General features: G+C 47.8%; 1 protein-coding gene across 5 annotated transcripts in view; it reads right to left on the bottom strand.

Moving 5' to 3' along the window:
- OLFML2B (olfactomedin like 2B) overlaps positions 1 to 19516 on the bottom strand; it is a 45277-nt gene that overhangs the window by 18419 nt on the left and 7342 nt on the right. For all 5 annotated transcript variants that reach the window (XM_043875716.1, XM_043875714.1, XM_043875715.1 and 2 more), the window contains exon 4: positions 3862 to 4038. In XM_043875716.1, coding sequence (XP_043731651.1) covers positions 3862 to 4038 — 177 coding nt within the window. The remainder of the gene's footprint in view (positions 1 to 3861; positions 4039 to 19516) is intronic.

The raw sequence follows: 19516 nt of genomic DNA, 5'->3' as shown, positions 1-19516 counted from the left end.
GGAGGTGGGTGAGCTCCCTTAAACCCCCGGTGAGATCTGCCCAGAGAGCAGAGCCCACCTGAAAACAAAACCTCTGTCCCTTCGATGCTCAGTCCTGAGAGGCAGAGCAGGACCTTTGAGCTCCCTGGACATCAGCTGTCAGGGATCCAGTTATCATGACCAACTTTTTCACTCTGCCTAGGAAGAAGCAAATCAGATTCTTGTTCTGACCTTTAAAATCTAGCCTGGAGAAAATCTGGAGTCCTCATTCCCCACCACACCCCAGGTCTGTACTGGTTTTCCCATGACAAAAGACTTTATCCAGATGGCACTGCAGACAGGGAAGCTCCTAAATATGTGTTCTCCACTCCTCCATGCTGACCCACTCCTGGAAAACAAGGGACACTTTCCACCAGCCTCCCCTTCCGGGGCCAGAGAGCTGCCCGGAAGCAGCAGGCAGACGTGCACCCCGGGCGGCCCTCGCGCCGGCTAACTGCCCCTGCCCCACGTCCCATGGTTTGCTGGGGAGGTGAGCGCCACTAGAAGTGCAGGGAACTTCTAGTTCTAGTTCTTCTAGTTCTAGAAGTGCAGGGAACACTTGGCTGGTGGTGATGACATTTTATTGAGCATCTATTACGGGCAGGCATGTCCCTTCATACTCCTTTTAACCCTTAGAACAATGAAGCAAGATAGACACTATTCTCCACATTTTACAGATGAGTAAAGACAGGTTCAGAGTCATTTAGCAATCTGGTTGAAGGTTAACCAATTAAGTGAGAGAGCACTTATTAAGTCATGTATGTGCATCTAAGTCACTTCAGTCATGTCTGACTCTGCAACCCTGTGGACCATAGCCCTCCTGGCTCCTGTGTCCATGGGATTCTCCAGGCAAGAATACTGCAGTGGGTTGCCATGCCCTCCTCCAGGGGATCTTTCCAACCCAGGGATCGAACCTGTGTCTCTTATATCTTCTGTGTTGGCAGACAGGTTCTTTACCACTAGCACCACCTGGGAAGCCCCTTACTAAGTTAAGCCACTCAGTCACTCTTTGTGATCCCATGGACTGTAGCCTGCCAGGCTCCTCTGTCCATGGGATTTTCCAGGCAAGAATACTGGAGTGGTTGCCATTTCCTTCTCTTATTAAGTCATAACGCTATTGAATAACCCAGGGCTGCTTGCCTTCAGAGCCTGTGATCCACCTTGTTATAGCTACATCGTGCTCGGCTGTCACCACAGGACTAACTCAGCTGCCATCCCAAAAGTCCTCAGGGCCGTGGTCTGGCTGGTGTCCAGAAGACATGGGGATTCCTCATTTCCCATAGGAAAGAGCTGCCTGGGAGGCTGACAAGAGGCCCCAGCCCTCAACTCAGACGCCACAGGCCATCTAATTGCCAGACCTTGGTTTCCCTCTGCATTGCAAAAGCAAGTTGTCATTTCTTCGTGGCAAACCCCAGGAACTGTCTTTAATTCCAGACTTTTAGGGGTGAGCGGGAACTGCAGTTCCCTCTCCCAGCCAAGGAGATGGAGCAAGACCATGCACAGCCTCTGCCAGAGAACATATAATTTCCTTGGATCCGCTGGCGACAGGCTGCATGGGGCAGCAGCAGCCCCCAAGTTTTGGTTTCCTCTCTCTGTTAAACCATTGTATGACTTCAACTCCTGGTGTCCCCATGTTCCCAGTTCCACCCTGACCTCTCCACCCAGCCCCCAGAGCCCCCTGCCAACCCTCTACGCACGGACCTTCTTGGAAAGACGCCTCCAACAAAGGCCATTCACCATTCCAAAAAACCCTGACAGAATCCGTAAGAACCTTGAAAATAACAACCAAACCCAGACCCCCCACTTACCCCCTTTTCAACACGGGGTTCACTGAAGAGACAGGAAAAGGGAGAGGAAGAGTCTAGCCTCCTCTCCTTCACCTCGCCCCCCTTTCTGGCCCTGCTCTGGCCCTGGCTACCCCCACCACCACCCTGACTGGGTGGATTGTGCTAACCTCAGCAGTGTGTGAATGGGGATTTCAGGAGGGAGCAAGGTTTGCTGAGCAAGGAGAAAAAGAGTTTGGTGTATTTGATTTGGTTTGCTGTTTACCCTCAGGAAATCTGAGCTGGGCTCCTGAACATACCACATAATGTGTCATCAAGACAACGGATGGAATTCTCAAGCTCAGTCGACTGGGAAATTGGAGCCAGAGAGGACTGAAGTCAGGGAGCTGCCGGAGCGGCAGATGATGCCACACGGGCGGTGACAGGAGCCGCTGGGCCCCAGGTCTGATGAACGGGTGCTTCCAGTTTCCTTTAAGGTGCAAACGTCCTCTGGCTCTTTGCTTTACAAGTTCAGACTTGCTCAGGGGTGACCCACCAAGCAGACTAAACATGCGCTCAGTCACTGGCATGTCGAGAACACCCAAAAATGAGAATAAAAATAATTTTTGAAGATACATGATATTTCAAAAAAACCATCAATGGAGTCATCGTGGGCTAAGCCAGAAAATTACTGGCCTTCCTTGTACTTATTTTCTGGTTTGGAAATGGGTTTATTTCAAGTTACAAATTGGGCGCGGTGTAGGCACCAGACTCTCTTCAGGGCCTCTTGTCTCCAAAGTCCTGATCTGCCTGCTCTCCTGCCTTTGGAACACATGCCCAAGGTTCCCCAAACCCACAGCTGCTGCCTGCTTGGCACCACTTGGGGAGTTTCTTTGCTCAAGAGTTCCAAGCCCACAGGCCTAACCTTACTTCCTCTCTTACCCTGATTCTTAACAACCCAGGCAACAAATCCTTTGCAGCAAACTTCCCAGCCCTTTTCAGTGTCACAGCACATAGAGCCACAAGTTCAGGGCTTTGCTGTCGGTGTCCCAGACCCTCTCAACCCACACCCTGCCCACCTGCCCCAGGCTGAGGGGATCCGCAATGGGTCACCTGAAATCCACGCTCTGCTGTCCACCACCAACCCGTGGCCCAGTAAAAGTAAGCAACACTTTTATCCAGACCTGCCTTGCTAATAGCATCCACACTCTGCAAGTCCCGCTGCCAGAATTTACCTGTTTCCTCTTCCATTCTTTTCGGGTTAGCTCCTATTTCACAGGCAGCAATTTAGGAGATAACACATAAATAACAACACATATAACTATTAGCACACAAATATAACTTGGTAACCAGAGCCAAAAGAACCAGGTATCAGATGGGGAGGTATTTTTAAGCATCACCCAAATCACATGAGGTAGTATTTCGTTTCATTGCACCAACCCAGACACGACTGATTGGGCAGAGACAGAGATCTGAGACCCCTGTCACCACCGCCCAGCTGAGCCACGGAGACTGTGAGCATCCCTGGATCTGTTTCCTCTTCTGCAAAGTGAGGATACTGCTGTTGGCCTCAGGCTGCCTTCCAGAGCTGGGGTGAGGACCACGTGGTATGATGGATGGTGAAAGTATTAGTACCTCACAAAGTCCCTTACAAACAGGGAGGACCACACAGCTGACTGCTTCCACACTGGGACTCTTCTGAGAGTGAAAGAAGGAGTTATTGATAATCAGGCCAGGACAGCAGGAGTAAACTAGAATGGTCCCAGACAAGCCACCTAACTTATAAAGGCAAGGGATGCTCGAAAAGGCAGCATGAAGTATAAGAAAAAGAACAGGGCCGGATACTCAGGAGACCCAGATTTGAGTCCTGGCTTCAACACTGGCTGAACCTCTCAGGGCTTCAATGTTAAGTGCAATGGGGTCCACTTCTGCCCCATCAGACCTATAGGATGGTTGAGTAGATGAAATGAGACCATGCCCGTGGGAGACTGAAGCCTGGAGGCTCCATGCACCTGTGAGGTGGTGGGCGTACACTTTCCGGAGGGCTGTGGTCAGAGCCCCCCGGAGGCTGGGGCTATACCTCGGGGTGGGTGTAGGCTGCAGCCGCGTCCCTCTGTAGGGCCGAGCGGATGTCCGGAATGCTGTCCAGGATGTTATTGGAGCAGTTCTCTTTGCCTCGCTTGTTCATCTCAGTTCGAATTTCTTCCACGTCCTCTCTGATCTGCTCGTTTTCCTTGGTGAGGTTTTTAGCTATTTCCTAGCAAGAGAGAACATTTTTAAAAGGGAGTTGTTTAAAGTGCTCTGAGGACAAGCAGGAGGGAACTAGCAGCCATCTCCTGCTCAGAGCCCAGAGACTCAACAGGCAGGTTGAGAAACCAACCAGAAACCACCAGGGCCGTCAGGAGTATCCAGCCCTGTGTTGAGGACCAGTGCTTGGACTCAGGTGGCATTTCCAGGGCAGCTTGGCTCCAGTGTGTTCACGACTGGAAATGCTTCCCAATACCACCATGGCTTTCCTAATAATAATACTGTCGTGTCCCCGAGCTACTGGGACACCTGCTGTTTTTCCATCCTGGGTACGCAGTATGCTCTTACCAGTGATGAGTAACATTACAGAAAAATTCCATTTGCTTGTGTCCCCTGACATGTGAACCAACGGCTCAATTAATGAAAGAAGGATCTTCTAGGCAATTTTAAAAGAGGTGGTCAAAGAAATCTACTTAATCTGATTTTTTAATAAGCACAAACTATTCTTTGGAGCACTTTTTAAAAATCTTTTTTAATTGAATTCTAATTGATTTACAATATTGTATTAGTTTCAGGTCTACAGCAAAGTGGTTCAGTTATATACATACACATTTTTTTCAGATTATTTTCCATTATAGGTTATTACAAGATATTGACTATAGTTCCCCGTGCTTTACAGTAAATCCTTATTGCTTATCTATTTCATGTATAGTAGTTTGTGTCTGTGGATCCCATATTCCTAATTTATCCCCTCTGCCTCTCCCCTTGGGTAAACATAGTTTGCTTAATATGTCTGTGAATCTGTTTCTGTTTTTTATGTAGATTCCTTTGTACTGTTTTTATATTCTACATATAAGTGAGTTCATGTCATATTTGTTTTTGTCTGACTTAGTTTGATATTCTCTAGATGCATCCATGTTGCAATGTTTCACCCTTTTAAAATATTTATCTATTTTTGACTGCACTGGGTTTTAGTCGCTGTGGGTGGGCTTTCTCTAGCTGCAGCGAGAGGGAGCTGCTCTTGCGGTGGTCCATGAGCTTCCCACGGCAGTGGCTTCTCTTGTTGCAGAGCACGGGCTCCAGGCACACGGCTTCAGTAGTTGGTGCACAGGCTTAGCTGCTCTGCAGCATGTGGGATCTTCCCAGACCAGGGATCAAACCCGTGACCTAGCATTGGCAGGTGTATTCTTAACCACTGGACCACCAGGGAAGCCCCTTCACCCTTTTTTTTTATGGCTCCCCAGCATTTAAAAAGCATTATTTACATAAGAAATTGTAGGCTGGCTTTAAACTTTCCTATTCACACATAAAATGTTTCCCTAAATGACCCCTATTTGGCGAATTACCCATGTCCCAGATGCACTTCATGCCAGAAAGGGCCAAAGCTACATTTCTACCAACCAATACTGGTAAGGACCTCCTGTGTGTCTAGGGGACAGTACGGCAGAAAGAAATCCTCTCATTCCTCTGGTGTTCCTGTCCTGGGATGGGAGGTGGGGGGGTTTCTGTGGGGGACAACTGCAGGGAAGACAGGGTCCCCACTGCAAGAAAAAGATGACCAACCAGGTCAGGTTCTATAAATGCCATACAGGCGTTCAAAGGGAGGGGTGGACGAGAGGCATCAGAGGCAGCATCTGAAGAAGGTTAGGCTGAATGGCATTTGAATCTTGGGCAGCTGTCAACAGACTTAGAGGTACCCTTTCATCTCTACTTATTTTTAGAGAAGTTTACTGCACTGAGATTTAACATTGTCCAGCATTGGCCTCCATTCCACGGTTTCCATGAGCATCTGAATTTTTAGATGTGACATTCTCCTTTGGGCCCTGTTAATGAGGGTGATAGAGGAAGTAACCATGTAAACAGAGGACGTATACACTTTCCATCTTTCTTTGACAGGCAGATACGAGATGTGCAAAAGCTCAGACACTGCCAGGCACAGTCTGCAGTCTGGTGAGATGCCGCTGTTGTCCTAGAGGGATGCCACGGTGGCTCAGAGCTAGGGGGCGTATAGGCAGACTGTGACGCCCAGACACTGTGGCTCCAGTGACTCTACGTGGGCTGCCCAGAGGAGCCCACGAGGTGCTCGTTAAAACTAACCAGGCTCCAGACCACTGGCCATGCCATGCTCATAGCATCTCAGCGCACGCCAAGTTCTGAGCACTGGAAAGGCTCAATGTGTTCTGTGGGGCTAACGCCAAGTCGGCCTTTCCTAAACATCACAGAATTAAGTGTGAGAGCTAAAGCCCTTGAGAGGAGGTTGTTTCAAGAATACCCAGAATGAGTGGTTTCACTGGATGTGTATCGTTCCTGATAAGTGTTATCAGGGTCAGTCAAATGCAGTGGTTAAGAGCATGGATTCTGGAGGAAACCTTCCGGTTTACATTTCGATGGTGCTACTGCTAGACCTGTTATCTTGGGCCAATTACCTAACCTCCCTGCGCTTCGTTTGTCCATGTGTAAAACGGGGTTAACACTAGCACTCTCTCTGTGGGTTGTAACGAAGAATGAGTTAACATATGTGGAAGTGCATGGGACGTACTAAGTGGTTGTTATTTTTCATAGAATATTACTGTCATGGTCTATGCACAGGTTGGAAATGAATTTCCAGACATGAGGCAGAATGAAGGGAGAATAAAGTTTATTAGAGTGGGAGACGCTGTTAGAACAGAGGCTGGCTCTGCCGATTTTTATGGCCTCAAGACAGAAAATTCCTGCTGGAAGGGCGGCATCAGGTGACTGGTTAAGATGCTACAGGGTAGGTAATAGGGTGGGAGTTTTACCTACTATGGGGCCAGAAAACTGGCTGGTTTAAATTCAGAGGCTCATGGCAACAGTTGCTATGGGACTTGTCAGTTCCAGAGATTTTTGTCCTGTGACAAAACAGAGCGCTCCATACCTGTGACCTGCTCTAGGGTTCCCAGTTGCTACTCAAAGAGACCAACAACATAGGCATCACTCCACCACTCAGGAGCTCGTTAGAAATGTGGACGCTCTGTTCTTACTGTAGGATTTGGAAGAAAGGTAGATAGTGATGGGAAGCTTTACATAATCTAAGTGTGTGTGTGTGTGTGTGTGTGTGTGTGCGCGCGCGCACACACGTGCGCATTTATTGAAATACATTTGCGTAAAGTATAAAGATTTGGGGAGACTAACCTGAGCAAGAGTCCCTGAAAAATAAAAGGCAGTTTGATTAAAAAAAGAAAAAAAGAAAGAAATGCAGAAGCTCCGACTTGACCCAGACCTGCTGAATTAGAATCTGCGTTTTAACAAGATCCCCAGGCAGTCTGCATACACATTGAAGTTTGAGAAGCACTGTCTTAAATATAGGGAACTTGGATATAGCTGATGGAAAAGGGGCCCAAATGTGTCAGAAAGGCTATTTTACAGGAGCCAGGTTCTTCCCGGGGCTGACAGGAAAAGTTCCTGGTGCCTTCATGGGATCCAAGCATTTCTGATCATCCATAAGCCCCTGCAATGAGCAGCACCTATGCATCTCCTGTAATTCTCACATCCTGTGATGTGGAGTGAAGCCCCAGAAGGTTCAGGGTTCGATACACTACTTCTTCATTAATGCGGTCATGTGTTCAGCCCTGGGCACTGAAGGTATGCCAGAGCAAGGATCCTGAAGACCACCTTCCGTGAGGGGAAGTAAGCAATAAATAAGAAATCAACAAGAAAGCATCAATTAGTAAAAAGTGCAGTGAAGAAAGCAAGTCGGGGTGATGTGACAGATGCTGGTTCTGACTAATGGGGAAGGTCAATGACGTAGCTCTAAGGGACTGGACCATGTCCACCTCTGTGCCCAGCCATGGCCCCAGGACCCCAGACCCAATGGTGTGGCCTAAGTAGCCGTATTGGTAAAACAAGAGTGCACACAATTCCTGAACACCTGGACAGGGTCAGCAGTGGCCCTTACACTCGCTGTGAGGCACAGGGGAAAATCCCATGGAATTAGCCCCTGCCCTCTAGACCTTGGGTTTTCTAGGCCCCTGGAAGGCCCCTTCTCATTGATTTAGAAATGCCCAAGCCACTTTCTGGTTTTAGTGAGGCACCATTATTCTTGATTTCCACAGAGGAGAGTTTGAGACAGGCCTGGTCCTGAGACCCCAGAGAAGCAATATTTTTTATTTCCCTCCTGGGAACAGCAAAGCCCACCAGCCGCCTGCATAAACACCAAGCTGGCGGTAGCCTCACCCCATCAGCCCGCTGGGCCGAGCCAGCTGGGGTCCCCCAGGGCTGCAGCAGCAGATGCCCCTCCTTAGCCACCCTCCCCCACTCAGGCACCTCTCCCCCGGGGATGCTGGCCTTGCAGGGCTCCCCACTGCTCCCTGGGGTTCTGCCTTCCTCATATCAAGGGTCTTCTGTGGGGTGTGTCTCAGGGGGCAGCAGGGATGCTGCCTACCCAGCACACTCTCCATCCTGCCCTGGGAGAAGGCCGAACCCCATGACCTCATGCCTCTGGCTCTTCCCCTCTGGGACAGCTGTGACTATGACATTTATGGTGTGTGCAACTTGGCCTGTGCGTAGCACTGACAACGTGGGAGAGGGAGCAGGAAGGGTGCCCGTCTTGCAGGGTGAACACATCCCATCGTCCCTGCCAAGGGTCCTGGTGCTGTGAGGAGGGAGAGGAAGAGGAAGGAAGAGTAGGTGGAGAGAGGGCTGGCACAGAAGGCAGGACAGCCAGACAGGATGACTGAAGCGGAGCTGTGTCATGGGACTTAGGCCAAAGGTATTCCCAGAAGGAGTGCCATGTGCCGGGGGCAGGCAGCAGGGCATCAAGGGCGCCTTCTAAGAGCAAGCCCGCCTCGCCAGATGGGACAGGTGTCCTGCTCTGACCACAGCCGGAGGCACAGGTGGCCGCGAGGAGGAAGTGTGCAACCTAGGCAGATCCCCCTGGGAAAAGGGGAACCACGTAGGTTTCCCTGGAATTGGGGGTACCCCTGGCAGTCAGCCCTGGGCAGCACAGCTGGTCAGAGGGCAGCTTTAAGGAGCCATGGAGGGCCGACACAACCAGATGTGCACGCTGGTGCAATGGACGTGGGTGGAAGGGCTGTTCCGTGGGTACAGACGTATCCTGACTTTGTCCAGCAGTGGGACAAGTATGGGCACCCCTGGGTGAGAGCAGGCGGCAGCCTCGGCCAAGAGTGTTGGGACCCGAGGGAAAGTCAACCAGGGTCAAGGCTCCCTCAGTTCTCTGGGGTCTTGCTCTCCCGACCGGAAGCAGGGATGAGGTATGGTGGGCAAAGTGCTGGCTCTGGAGATCAGGTATGAAACCCACAGCCCAGTCACTACCTGGTTTTATGCAACCACATAAGGCTGGGACCTCTCCAGGCCCCAGCTGGAGGAGGTCGGAATAATGATACCTGCCTCCCAGGCTTGGTTTGGAGAATGAATGAAGGGGGGCATGCAGCACAATGCCAGGCACAAAACAGGGCTTGACGCGTGGAGCTGAAGGTGGGGTGGGATGGACTCTCGGGATCTTGGTAACAGACATGCAGGTAGAAAAGGGGAAGGGGGCTAGGGTGTCCTGTGGCTGGGACAGGGAGGAAGGTGAGGACTCAAGGCTGGCGTGATGTGAAGGACCCTGTAGAAGGAGACGAAGCGCGATTGCACCTGGGCCGAAGCACGGTGCCAACTTGTGGAGCAGGCACGTCCAGCCCCCAGCTGAGACACAGGACTCAGGTGCAGATGGCGAGCTTGAGGGTGGGGGGAGCGGGCTCCTTGTGGGAGTGACTTGAGGCGGTGTCGGGGGGTCACTGGACCTGGTGGCAGGGCTCGGAGTTCCCGTCAACTCACCCTGCCCCACCTCCTCAGAGGCCTCCAGGACATGATAGGACCAGGCTGCCTGGGACAGCCACCCCTGAAGACAGCTGTCTGCAGCCCCCGGAGGAGAGCTGCAGGGGGACAGCAGCTAGAAGCAGCCGGCGCTCCAGCTGATGGGACAGCTGGGGCGCCACGCAATCCCTGACCGCAGCTGATGCAGACAGTGGGCAGGCCCGTGCTGCAGAGGGTGGCCGGCTGACGTGTTCCATCACTCCTGCAACCACACAGCTGTTGAGCATTTGGCCCACACCCTGTGTGGGGCTAAAATCCAGCAAACAAAAATAACTTAGACCCAGGTTGTCCTCAAGATGTTCAGAGCCTGGAAGATAGTCAAACACATAAAGAGCAAGAAGTTCTAGGCCTCTGATGACCAACCCTGTAAGTATAGCCATGCAGTCCCTTAGGTCGTGGCAGCTCCAAGCTATTTCTAGGCCAGTGGATGTAGGACGGATGCTCACACCATAAACCCCTTTAGCCAAGAAGAAAACCTTTCATGCCACAGTGACAAATTAGATTTGAAGTGTATACAACCCCAGGAGAGGTAATATATTGACCTGAGCCCTTACTAAGATGTGAATTGAGTTAACATTGGAACTGAAATATATCTTAGAACTCTTATCTCCGATCCTTTCCCGTTTCACAGATGAGGACACTCTGGTAGGCAGGGTGAGTGACACTCCTTTCCAAGGCCACACTGGAGTGAGGAGGAGAGTGAAATGATTTGCAGAAAACCCTCCTGTGAGTGGTCAGAAGACTGCACCTGGGGTCTCGATGTGAGTGGAGGGAGGGCAGAAAGGAGAGGCTTGGAAAGAGACAGCTCCCCTAACTCATGGCCTGGTCTGCACAGACGAAAGTTACATTTCCCCATTAGCTGGTAAAGAGATATATCCCCCAGTGTCAGCAACGATCTTTTGATCTTGCCTTCCAGACCAGAAACACACAAAGGCCACCAAATCCTTATGTCTGGGGGAGAAGCCCTCAGCAAGGCTCATGCCAGCACATTCTGGGGAGAGGGCCAGCTCTGGGTCTGGTAAATCCATTGTAGACTTTAAGTCTCACTTGGATGCAGCACTATCAGGAGAAACGCCTTCAGATGACACACGAGGTTCCGCAGCGCCACTGTATTCATGGATGGGGTTTGCAAACTCAAGCAGGCAGGTGCGAGGCAAGGAGCCACACACATACAGTTGGGCAACAGAAATCACGCTTTGGAAAGCGTGTAGGCATGCATCTATTTTAAGACCCTGGGCTAGGCACCCACACATATGCAAGAGCACATGTGTAAACAGTCACATCCAAGTAATTATAAATGTTGACAGGTGTCCTGCAGCTACGGTGGGGGTGGGGCATTTCTTCACAAAGTTTTGCAGTTTTTATGGGCATGACTTAATTCAACTAAAGCCTTGAAGCTAGAATAAATTATTTTAATGACCTGTCCCTCTGTTTGTCTTTTTCTTTACTTCGAGAATAAATCTACTCCTGGAAGCAGTGTGTGGCACCACAGCTGTACCCCTGCCTCCTGTCCTGCTGCCATCAGAAGGCATTTTTAGGCCTGGGCAGCCTACAAGTATTTGTATCTCTGAGCGCGGTCAGAGCAAAAGTCTTCTGAGCTGAATCTGTGCCATTGCGTGAAAAGGGTCATGCAAGGAACAGGTTCTGCCTTTGCCTTGGAAGCTGCAGCTTTTCCTTCTAGACTTCTAATTCCTATCTCTCCTGGCACCTATGCTCTGTTCCTGTGCTGTGCTTAGGTGCTCAGCCGTGTCCGACTCTTTGCGACCCTGTGGACCGTAGCCTGCCGGGTTCCTCTGTCCATGGGATTCTCCAGGCAAGAATTCTGGAGTGGGTTGCCATTCCCTTCTCCAGGGGATCGTCCCGCCCGGGGATCGAACCCACATCTCTTCCGTCTTATGCGTTGGCAGGCAAGTTCTTTACCACTAGTGTCAGCTGGGAAGCCCGTATTTTGTGCCTACACCCACCTCAACTCCAACACATACCGCTACTTCCTGCATCGCCTTCCCTTTCCCAGCCATTTTCCAAAAGGGGTCAGTCTGGATCTACCACACTGAAGGTTCTTGGACCACTGGCCACCTTAGATGTTCCTTTTACTTGGACCAGTTCTAGAGGAATGCCCATGCAGTTTCAGGCCTCCACTACATGAATAGGAAAGATGTTTTGAGGTGTAAGTTTTTGAAACACAATGAAATGGTTATACTAAGATACATGCTCCAAATTTATAAAAATTAGGAAGTCTGTCAATTCCAAGTTTCAGTAAGAATGTGTCCATATGGAGTATCCGCACCCTGCTAGAGGTGCCATTGGGAGAACAATATGGCAATAAAGTTGTCCCTTGGTATCTGCAGGAAATTAGTTCTAAGACCCCCAAGAACAGATAAGAGAATCCATTCAAGTCCTTTATATAAAATGATGTTGTTGTTCAGTCGCTCAGTTGTGTTAGACTCTTCTTGACCCTGTGGACTGAAACACACCAGGGCTTCTCTGTCCTTCACTATCTCCTGGAGTTTGCTCAAACTCTTGTCAATTGAGTTTATGAGGCCATCCAACCATCTGATCCTGTCACCCCCTTTTCCTCCTGCCCTCAATCTTTCCCAGCATCCCAGGGTCTTTTCCATTAGCTCTTTGCATCAGGTGGATCATAAATATTCCCCCCAAAATTCCAGAAAACTCCAAAAAACAAACATTGAATTTGCCACATATTGACATAACATTTGCATTGTATTAGGTATTGTGAGTAATCTAGAGATGAGTTAAAGTATATGGTAAGATGTCTGTGGGTTTCATGCAAATACTACACCATTTTATTCATTGGAAGGACAGATGCCGAAGCTGAAGCTCCAATATTTTGGCCACAGTGGGTTGAATCTACTAATGCAAAACATGTGAACGTGGAAGGCCAATCGTATCCCTTAAAACTGGTGATAAGCATAACAGCCCAGTAGTTTCATTCCTACTTACATATCATAAAGAAATGTATGCATGTATGGGATGGGCTTTTAGAGGGGTGCTCCTGGGGCTACTATGAATTACAAAACTAAAAATAACACCCATATTCACCACCAGTAGGCAAGATCAGCAAATTGTGGTATAATCTCACACTAGAATACTACACAGGAATAAAAATGAATGAGCTAAAAGCCACAGAATTGACATAAAAACTTTACGTTGAATGAAAGAAACTTAACACACACACATACTTCTATAGGATTCTATGCATTTAAAGTTAAAAAACAAAACTATTATATTTAGGGATGTATCTTTAGGTAACGAAACTGTAAAGAAAAGTGAGGAAGATGATTAACAAAGTTAAGGACAGAGGTTCCTTTCAAGGATGGGATGTATTCGGCTGGGGTGAAAGGAACTCAGGTTTTGCATTGTTGAAATTTGCCATTTGATGTGGAATATATTCTAAATAAATGTGGCCATGTTATACCTCATTTTAATGTGCATTTCTTGCTTATGACATTACTCGCTGTTTTATATTTACCTTAGACTATGGAAATGAAGTGAGAAAGCAAATTCGAGAAATTTTCTTATTTGAGTTAAAAAATGGGTTGCAAAGTGGCATGCCATCTTGCAACATCAGCCACGCAACTAGTCCAGGAACTGCTAATGAACATACCGCGCAGTGGTGTACAGTGCAAGAAGTTTTGCAAGAGTTGACAGCCTTGAAGCTGAGGGACACAGTGGCTGGACATAAGAAGTTGACGATGACAACTCAGAGCCATCATCAAACCTAATCCTCTTACAACTACATGAGAAGTTGGCAGAGAACTCAACATCACCCATCCTACAGTAGTTGGCATTTGAAACAAACTGCAAAGGTGAAAAGCTCAGTAAGTGGGTGCCTCATGAGCTGTCTGGAAATTTCAAAAACTCGTCATTTTGAAGTGCTCTCTTCTCTTATTCTAGGCAACAACAATGAACCATTTCTCAATTGGATTGTGATATGTGATGGAAAGTGGATTGTATACGATAACTGGCTCAGTGGTTGGACCGAGAAGCTACAGAGCACTTCCCAAAGCCAAACTTGCACCAAAAAGTCATGGTCACTGTTTGGTTGTCTGCTGCCAGTCTGATCCACTACAACTTTCTGAATCCTGGTGAAACCATTCCATCTGAGAAGTACGCTCAGCAGATCGATTAGATGCAATGAAAACTGCAATGCCTGCACCCTGCATCAGTCAGCAGAAAGGACCCAATTCTTCTCCACGGCAACGCCCAACCACACATTGCACAACCAACACTTCAAAAGTTGAATGAATTGGGCTACCAAGTTTTGCCACATCCACCATATTCACCTGACCTCTTGCCAACCCACTACTACTTTTTCAAGCATCTTGACAACTTTTTGCAAGGAAAATGTTTCCACAGCCAGCAGGATGCAGAAAATGCTTTCCAAGAGTTTGTTGAATCCCAAAGCATGGATTTTTATGCTACAGGAATAATCAAATATTTCTCATTGGCAAAAACGTGTTTATTGTAATGGTTCCTAGTTTTGATTAATACAGCTGTGTTTGAGTCTAGTTAAAATGATTTAAAATTCATGGTCCAAAACCGTAATTACATTTGCACCAACCTAATAGGTGGATGGAGAAGGAAATGGCAACCCACTCCAGTATTCTTGCCTGGAAAATCCCAGGGACAGAGGAGCCTAGTGGGCTGCCATCTTGGGGTTGCACAGAGTCGGACATGACTGAAGCGACTTAGCAGCAATAAGTGGGAAGAGGGCATGTGGGGAGCTTTTGGGGTGTTAGCATTGCTCTGTTTCTTGAGCTGGGTGGTGGTTGCATGGGTATTTGCTTTATAATGATTTGCTAAGCTGTGTATTCATTGTTTATGCACTTTCCTATGCATGTGCTATTATTCACCATTTAAAACACAAGCTCAACCAAAGTCACTCCACCAAGCAGAGCTCCCAGAGCTCACTTTACCAAGAGGTGAGATTCTCAACAGTTCAGATTCCATTTCTCTCTCCTTCCTTCCTCTTTCATCTGCAAATGGAGTTTCCATTCTTAAATCCTCCTACAGAGCCAAGGTAGATGTACACATGTGTATGTGCCTGCTTCTTCTGCCAAGTTCTGATCTTACTCTGGGCAAAATGCCCCTCCATTTGACCCCTTTCGTCTGGTCTGACCTCCAAAGAACTCTCCTTGGGATTCAAGAATATCCAAAGACCAGGAGCAGAGGTTCAATTCCATTCCTCCTGCAGAGTCAGGCTGGAGAAGGAGTGTTTTTCCCATTTACCCAACATTCTGCCTTTTCAATGTACGCAGACTGCAGACAGAGTTGGCCAGCAAGAGCCAGGAGACGAGTGCCCAGACCCAAAGACAAGAGACTCTGGTCTGTGGGCCGAGGCCCAGACATTATTCACTGTCACACCAAAGCACCTCGTCATGCTGGGCTCCTGTTGGGGAAACTTTCACGGGATGGGACCTTCCCTAACTCAGCTTTAATCCTGTTTAACAGGATTTATGGGATATGGCCATGGTTCTGCCTAGAAATTCCCTTGGAAGGACTACTGCTATAAGTTCTGGTTAGGAAAAACTGACGCTCCCAGGGCAACTAGCAATGATTTGAAGAAGCTTATAAGGTTTATTAGAAAGAGCCTGGACAAGGAACCAGAAGACCGGAGGCCCAGCCTATTCTTTCCCAGCACTGTGCCTGCAGGAAAGCCATTTAATCTCCTTTGGTCTCATGTCTTGTCCAGCTCATAGGAACAAAGAATCTAAATGTAAATGGGATGCTTTAAAACTACTACTGCTGCTGCTAAGTCGCTTCACTCGTGTCCAACTCTTTGTGACCACATGGACTATAGCCCACCAGGCTCCACTGTCCACGGGATTCTCCAGCCAAGAATACTGGAGTGGGTTGCCATGCCCTCCTCCAGGGGATCTTCCTGACTCAGGGGTTGAACCCATGTCTCCTGTAGTTCCTGCATTGCCAGCAGATCCTTTACCACTGAGCCCCCAGGGAAGCCACTAAGTAAAACCACTAATGCTATACAAATATAAGGGATGATGATGATGATGAGTATGATTATAAAGGTTCCAGTTCTTGCTACTAAACATTCCATAGTTCTGAAAAAGAGATAGCTCTCATCAATGTAACTATGGTTAGTTTTGGCGAAAACCCAGTGACTGTGTGACTGTTCAGAAGATAGATACTGCTGGGTAGCGGCACTGCACCAAATTCACCCACAGCCCCATCCTTTGCCCGCGGAGAGGGCTCAGCTGCTAGACAAGGCTGGAAACAGATTATAGCCCTTCAACAAAGCTCAGCCCACTGGCCTTCTCGGAGGCTGAGTGCCTGACCTTGGCCTCATGAACACTGTGTTCTACCCCCAGAGCCATCTTCCCCAGGCTGTGTTCTCCAGAGAGAATGAAAAATATGTGGCTGCTAAGGTCAGGTAAAAGCAGAAGAGGAGGCTGTCATTGCTGTTCCTACACATTTGGATGGTTCTAGGGGCCGAGAGAAAGAAGGTACTTTTCAACTTCGAAGGTCCAGTTGGATCCTGGTCCGATTCCTTTTGAACCCATCTGAAAGAATCAGAAGGTGGTTCTAGAAAGGAGAAAGAATCCCAAGCCTGCATGAAGTCCATTGGTAGTAGAATGGTGTTGACCATTCAGTCTAGCTATTCCTATCAGGAAAGGAAAGACTCAAGATGCCAAGTGGCCTGATTCCCTTAGGCAGCCCCTCCAGGAGGAGTGGGGAGATCAGAGTAGACTGGCAAGATCCTATTGGCCACCTTGGCCTGCCTCCAAGTTTGGGCTCCAGTACCCTGACCCCGCTCATTAGACCTCACAACTGAAGTGACTATGGACCTACCAACCCTCCCAGAGCAAATGGCCATTTCAGACAGCACTTCATCCCAGAACTGAGGGAGTTAAGGCATTGGGTAGGTTGAGAAGGTCTGGTGTTCTCTATCTTTTAAAAAATTTTTTAATTGGAGGATAATTGCTTTACAATGTTGTGTTGGTCTCTGCCATACAGCAACATGAAGCAGCCACAAGTATACTTGTATACCTTCCCTCTTGTGTCTCCCTCCCACCCCGATCCCCATCCTACTCCTCTAGGTCATCACAGAGTACAGGGTGAAGCTCCCTGTATTACACAGCAGCTTCGCATCAGTTATCTGTTTTACACATCAGTTCAGTTCAGTTCAGTTCAGCCGCTCAGCCGTGTCTGACTCTTTGCGACCCCATGAACCGCAGCATGCCAGGCCTCCCTGTCCATCACCAACTCCCGGCGTCCACCCAAACCCATGTACATTGAGTTGGTGATGTCATCCAACCACCTCATCCTTTGTCTCCCCCTTCTGCTCCTGCCCTCAATCTTTGTCAGCATCAGGGTCTTTTCAAATGAGTCAACTCTTCACATCATGTGGCCAAAGTATTGGAGTTTCAGCTTCAACATCAGTCCTTCCAATGAACACCCAGGACTGATCTTTAGAATGAACTGGTTGGATCTCCTTGCAGTCCAAGGGACTCTCAAGGGTCTTCTCCAACACCACAGTTCAAAAGCATCAATTCTTCTGCACTCAGCTTTCTTTATAGTCCAACTCTCACATCCATACATGACTACTGGAAAAACCATAGCCTTAACTAGACAGACATTTGTTGACAAAGTAATGTCTCTGCTTTTTAATATGCTGTCTAGGTTGGTCATAACTTTCCTTCCAACGAGCAAGCGTCTTTTAATTTCAAGGCTGCAATCACCATTTGCAGTGATTTTGGAGCCCAAAAAAATAAAGTCTCTTACTGTTTCCACTGTTTCCCCATTTACTTGCCATGAAGTGATGGCACCGGATGCCATGATCTTAGTTTTCTGAATGTTGAGCTTTAAGCCAACTTTTTCATTCTCCTCTTTCATTTTCATCAAGAGACTCTTTAGTTCTTCACTTTCTGCAATAAGGGTGGTGTCATCTGCATATCTGAGGTTATTGATATTTCTCCCGGCAATCTTGATTCCAGCTTGTGCTTCCTCCAGCCCAGCATTTCTCATGATGTACTCTGCATATAAGTTAAATCAGCAGGGTGACAATATACAGCCTTGACGTACTCCTTTCCTATTTGGAACCAGTCTGTTTCATGTCTAGTTCTAACTGTTGCTTCCTAACCTGCACACAGGTTTCTCAAGAGGCAGGTCAGGTGGTCTGGTATTCCCATCTCTTGAAGAATTTTCCACAGTTTGTTGTGATCCACACAGTCAAAGGCTTTGGCATAGTAAATAAAGCAGAAATAGATGTTTTTCTGGAACTCTCTTGCTTTTGCGATGATCAAGCGGATGTTGGCAATTTGATCTCTGGTTCCTCTGCCTTTTCTAAAACCAACTTGAACATCTGGAAGTTCACGGTTCATGTATTGCTGAAGCCTGGCTTGGAGAATTTTGAGCATTACTTTACTAGCATGTGAGATGAGTGCAATTGTGCAGTAGTTTGAGCATTCTTTGGCATTGCCTTTCTTTGGGATTGGAATGAAAGCTGACCTTTTCCAGTCCTGTGGCCACTGCTGAGTTTTCCAAATTTGCTGGCATATTGAGTGCAGCACTTTCACAGCATCATCTTTCAGGATTTGAAAGAGCTCAGCTGGAATTCCATCACCTCCACTAGCTTTGTTCCTAGTGATGCTTCCTAAGGCCCACTTGACTTCACATTCCAGAACGTCTGGCTCTAGGTGAGTGACCACACCATCATGATTATCTGGGTCATGAGATCTTTTTTGTACAGTTCTTCTGTGTATTCTTGCCACCTCTTCTTAATATCTTCTGCTTCTGTTAGGTTACCTACCTAACAGAATGGTTAGAACCTAATGGTTCTGCTACCATTTCTGTCCTTTATCGAGCCCATCTTTTCAGGAAATGTTCCCTTGGTATCTCGTATTTTCCTTAAGAGATCTCTAGTTTTTCCCATTCTATTGTTTTCCTCTATTTCTTTGCACTGATCATTGAGGAAGGCTTTCTTATCTCTCCTTGCTATTCTTTGGAACTCTGCATTCAAATGGGAATATCTTTCCTTTTCTCCTTTGCTTTTCACGTTTCTTCTTTTCTCAGCTATTTGTAAGGCCTCCTCAGACAGCCATTTTGCTTTTTTGCATTTCTTTTTCTTGGGAATGGTCTTGATCCCTGTCTCCTGTACAATGTCAGGAACCTCCATCCATAGTTCATCAGGCTCTCTGTCTATCAGATCTAGTCCCTTATACCTATTTCTCACTTCTACTGTATAATCATAAGGGATTTGATTTAGGTCATACTTGAATGGTCTAGTGGTGATGATGGTCATTCTGACAGGTATGAGGTGATATCTCATTGTAGTTTTGATTTGCATTTCTCTAATAATCAGTGATCTTGAGCATCTTTTCATGTGTTTGTTGGCCATCTGTATGTGGTGTTCTCTTTCTGGGAACATTTTTAGGAGTGTAAGGAGTATGCTGAAATCAATCCTTGAAACCATAATGTTTCATCATCCTTGTCCCAGTTTTCCTGGCAAAGCAACAGAGGGATATTTGCCCCCACTCTCTCATTGGTCATAACCTGAGTGCTTGGTTTTTTTTAACCGTTTCAAAGTATTTATGAAATAATTAGTTCAACTTCTATCCCCTCAGCAAACATGCAAAGTAGGCAGCGGACCTTTCCCACTTCACAGATGGAAA

This window comes from Cervus elaphus, chromosome 20 (genome assembly GCF_910594005.1).
Source record: "Cervus elaphus chromosome 20, mCerEla1.1, whole genome shotgun sequence".
Classification (NCBI taxonomy): domain Eukaryota; kingdom Metazoa; phylum Chordata; class Mammalia; order Artiodactyla; family Cervidae; genus Cervus; species Cervus elaphus.
Note: the sequence above shows the minus strand (reverse complement) of the source record. Positions and strands in the feature narration are given on the sequence as shown.